Source organism: Asparagus officinalis, chromosome 7 (genome assembly GCF_001876935.1).
Source record: "Asparagus officinalis chromosome 7, Aspof.V1, whole genome shotgun sequence".
Classification (NCBI taxonomy): domain Eukaryota; kingdom Viridiplantae; phylum Streptophyta; class Magnoliopsida; order Asparagales; family Asparagaceae; genus Asparagus; species Asparagus officinalis.
Genome location: NC_033800.1, coordinates 24,877,878 through 24,882,417, shown reverse-complemented (window position 1 = coordinate 24,882,417; position 4,540 = coordinate 24,877,878). Strand labels below are relative to the sequence as shown.

The window sequence follows — 4,540 nt, the reverse complement described above, 5'->3', positions numbered from 1 at the left end:
ACAAAGTAGAGAATAGCTTCAAGCTACTTCTGAATCTTTTGTGCTACTAATGCTTGATCAATATTTTGTTATAACTAGGTTCCCTTCGCCTTATGCATTTTGGTCACTGAAAACTTCAGTTATGTTGTTAGATCGCTGCATTTCATCCCATGCCATTTTATCCCGCAAAAAACCGCGATGAATTCCAACTCCGGAGCTTTCTTTCTGTCAAAAAAATTGAGTTCCATTTTATTTAGTTTCATCCCCGCAAATCTACAGCTAGAGTCTATAGAACCTTTCCTAGCGTAGGGATATATTCGTAAATATACACAGTCAATTAAAAGAAAAGTAATTAACACATCATTTTAAACAATATTATTTAATGCAACTGTCATATTTGCTAAATCCGCTAACAAGGTTTCAATTATCTTGTTCCTTAGGTAAGAATGATAACATGCGGCTTAGCGCATGTTGATGTGTTATAGAGAGCTAATATTGTCTTCATCTTTAATCATTCCATGATATGTTGCCGAAATGAGTTTTGGCTGAAAATCAGAATTTTCTCCATTGACAGGCGGTAATGAAGACAATCGAATAACGAGACAAACAGCTGTTAAAGGCAAATAAATTGACTTGCACAAATGTGCAAGCCTCTAATATATTGGCAACAGAAAAAGAGTTCAAGTTGGTTATACGGCAAGGTTTTGTTGTATCTAAAATAATGCGGTACTCATACGCCAAGGCAATTGGGCAGGCAGGCATGATAAGTGCCTAGCCTAACACATTAACTGAAGCTTCTGAGGATTAAAGTAAATCAAAGGAGGGCAAGTTGATAAGAATATATATAATATGCATGCATATACAGGAATAATGTAGCATAACAAATATAACTGATCAAAGAACATACACAGTTATGGAAAAGATACGTGGAATTGAAGATGTCACTTTTCGATAAAAATGAGCTAGATATTACTTTAATGGCGTTGCTATTCTACTTTTTGATCGAAAGAAAATAGCGGCTGAGCATGCATCGCATGCAATCTTACGTTCTATGGACACATCTTAGGATTTGTAGAGAGCACTTTAGAGAAGAAGGAAAAAAAACATTAATGTATCATGCCGTAAAGCTTACAAATAAATTTATGCAGTCATTCTTTTATGAATTCGCACTTCTGAAGCTTTTATATGTTTTCGTGAAGGGCATACTTGAGCACTGGTCCAATTGTTTTATAGGTCACTTTATTATGGCTTTAGAGCGATTGGCAACGTGTTTGGACATCTTGTTTGGATATAAGCCGTCCCCCTCCCTCCCCCCCCCCCCCCAAAAAAAAAGCCGTCCCCTAACCCAACTTATTTTTTGTGGCTTATAAGCCATATGGATTGATCAAGCCACATCAAGTTTACCCCTCAACATTTAAAATAATTTCAAAGTATATTCGATGTTTAAATTTAGTGTAATGTTCAATTTGGTCATTTTAACAGTAATGATGGATTATAATCCGTCTATTTGCCAAACATTATCCCATTGAAAACGGCTTAAAATCTTTTTTTTTACCGAACACCTTGGCTTATAATCCACTTGGCTAATAATTCATTTGTGGATTATAAGCCAAGCCGATTATAAGCCAATTCGCAAACATGCCCTGATATAATGCGTGCGATATAAATTAGATTTATTCTTTAAAGACGACGTATATTTGACGACTGAACATAGTAGAGTAGTTCCTTAAGTAGTAAAATTAAGATTGTCAATTAAGTAGTAACTCAAGTTTTGGTTTACCAAAGATAGTGTGTGATCAGGCCGATGATCTATTCTCTATAAATGATGAGTTTTTTTAAAATATTTTTTAAAGCACAAATGATGAGTTAATTACGTGAAGGCTTATCGAATATAATCAAATGAATTAATTGTGATAATGTTGAGTCCTCCACTGTATTAAAAAAACTAAGGGGTTCAAACCCGAAGTGAATATATATAAACATTCTTAACTAAAGTTTTGAGTCAAAAATTCAAAAATAAATTTCATCAATGTTAATTTTGCTTTCGCCTTGACAGACACTCTTTTGTATAACAGAGCACTTTTGGATTGATCAAAAGAAGTAATGACTAACTAAAGAGTTATCAGAAACTGATCAAAATGGACAAACCAAAAAAAAATATTGAACATTTGGTCTTGTGATTGTGATAATTGGGAGTACTATTTGTCAATTTGTATTAAAAGTTTATATCATGAGCAAAGAGTCCAAGTTTTACAAGTTTAGTTGCTTATATGAACTCAACTACCTAGCAGTTCTCTTCTTTAAAACAACTCAATCTACCATCAGAAAACAAAAAAGAGAAGATAACAGAAAGTTCACAACTAACTCCCTTTTCAGTGTTCAAGTGAATCTCAATCACCTCCATTGGCTAACTTCTCCATCTTCCCAAATCTTCGGCAGTCAAAATGGATAAAAACCCTACTTCCTCAACTCTATATAAATCCTCCAACATTCTCAACTCCAATGCACAACAAACCTTCATTAATTCTTCTTCCTATAGCCATCCACAATGAAGAACCAAGGCATTTGCAGCTTTCTTCTTATAGCCCTGCTTGTTTTTACCAATCCTGTCAAGGGTTCGGGCTTTGCCTCGACAAGCGGGACCCATTTCGTGATGAACGGGCGGCCGTTCTACACTAACGGGTTCAATGCTTATTGGATGATGTACATGGCGGGTGACCCGTCGACGAGATATCAAGTCTCCAATGCTTTCCAGCAAGCAAAAAGTCACGGTTTGAATGTTGTGAGGACTTGGGCTTTTAGTGATGGTGGCTATAGAGCGCTTCAGATTTCCCCTGGCTATTACAGCGAGGACATGTTCAAGGTGTACAACATTATATACAGATAGTTAAAAAAACCGAAGTCTGAATATTAATTTTTTTGGTTTGCATTTTTATTACAGGCATTGGACTTTGTGATATCTGAGGCTAGAAACAATGGAATTTATCTGATACTTAGTTTGGTTAATAACTGGGAGGGGTATGGAGGGAAGAAGCAGTATGTTCAATGGGCTAGAGATCAAGGGCAGTGGTTGAACTCTGATGATGATTTCTTTAGGAACTATCTCACAAAGCAATTCTTTAAGAACCATATCAAGGTAACATATAACCTGAGCTTCTTTGATTCATTTTATCCAATTTGGTATTTTGTTACTTATTATTGCCATGATTCAGGCTGTTCTCACAAGAGTTAACTCGATCACGGGAGTAATGTACAAGGATGATCCCACTATCTTTGCATGGGAGCTCATGAACGAGCCCCGTTGTCAGAGCGATAACTCTGGATCAACCCTACAGGTTAATTTTCAAGATGAAACTATAATTTCATACATACATACACACACACACACACACACACAACATTATATATTAATATATATTAATATATATATATTATATATATATATTATATATATATATACTATTGCTGTGTGTGTATATATATATATTAACTATTATATATATATAATATATATATATATATATAATAATATATAAATAAACTCAGCGTTTACAATTTTTCTAACTTTGTTTATGTTTGTGTATCAGAATTGGATATCTGAAATGACTTGTTATGTGAAATCTATAGATGGCAACCACATGCTTGAAGCTGGGCTTGAAGGATTCTTTGGCGAGTCAAGGCCTGATAGGAAACAATACAATCCTGGTTATGAGGTTGGGTCTGATTTTATTGCAAATAATCAGATCCCTCAAATCGATTTCACCACCATTCACATCTACCCTGATCAATGGTAAGTTGGTATATAAAAGAGGGACATGTTTCATTAAATTTAGTATCAGTTTGCCTTTTCTGTCAGTAGTGAACAAAAAGTGCTGGTAAGCATTGCATCATAGAGCTAAGGACAAAACAAAAGTTGCATAATCCTTACAAATACATGAACCTCTTTTATCCACGTACAAACCTCATAATTTGATAATTTGCATATGCATATACTGCTCAGTACCATATATTTGTTCTCATACATTTTTTGACGGATAGAATCACGATTGGTGCAGGATCAATGGAGCAGACGACAACGCCCAAACTTCATTTCTTCAGAGCTGGATCACGTCGCACTCCCAAGACTCAGCTTCCATGGGAAAACCACTGATGGTCACAGAATTTGGAAGATCAAATAGGCAATTCAACACGGCTCAGAGGGATGCTTACTACTGGACAGCCTACAACAGCATCTATTCGTCCGCCAGAAATGGAGGCTCTTGCGCCGGTGGGCTTTTCTGGCAGTATCTTGGCCAAGGGATGGACAACTTTAGAGACGGGTATGAGGTAATTTTCCAAGAATGCCCCTCGACAGAGAGTATAATATCGCAGCAGTCCCAGAGAATGCAGAGCCTGAACAATGCCAGGCCTAACGGGAAGAATCTGGAGAAGGCCAAGAACTAGATTAATAAGAAAAATATTTACAGAATTCCCTTTGCTTTGTTTCTTCGGAGGGATGAGTTATCGGTTCATACATTTGAAGAGATAAATCAACAAGAAAGATAGGATATGTTATGATTTA

General features: G+C 35.9%; 1 protein-coding gene across 1 annotated transcript; it reads left to right on the top strand.

Annotated features, from left to right (window-relative positions):
* LOC109850127 (putative mannan endo-1,4-beta-mannosidase 9) lies at window positions 2,606-4,540 on the top strand. The gene is made up of 5 exons (XM_020420054.1): window positions 2,606-2,842; window positions 2,921-3,115; window positions 3,192-3,314; window positions 3,567-3,769; window positions 4,035-4,540. Exons 1-5 carry the CDS (start codon window positions 2,633-2,635, stop codon window positions 4,420-4,422), a joined length of 1,119 nt encoding a protein of 372 aa, XP_020275643.1. The 5' UTR covers window positions 2,606-2,632; the 3' UTR covers window positions 4,423-4,540.

Excerpts from the sequence above, each read along its gene's own strand:
- LOC109850127 (XM_020420054.1), top strand. The coding sequence starts at position 2,633 with ATGAACGGGCGGCCGTTCTACACTAACGGGTTCAATGCTTATTGGATG. Across the intron at positions 3,116-3,191 it reads TCTTTAAGAACCATATCAAG|GCTGTTCTCACAAGAGTTAA; the intron begins GTAACATATAAC and ends GCCATGATTCAG. Across the intron at positions 3,770-4,034 it reads CACATCTACCCTGATCAATG|GATCAATGGAGCAGACGACA; the intron begins GTAAGTTGGTAT and ends CGATTGGTGCAG.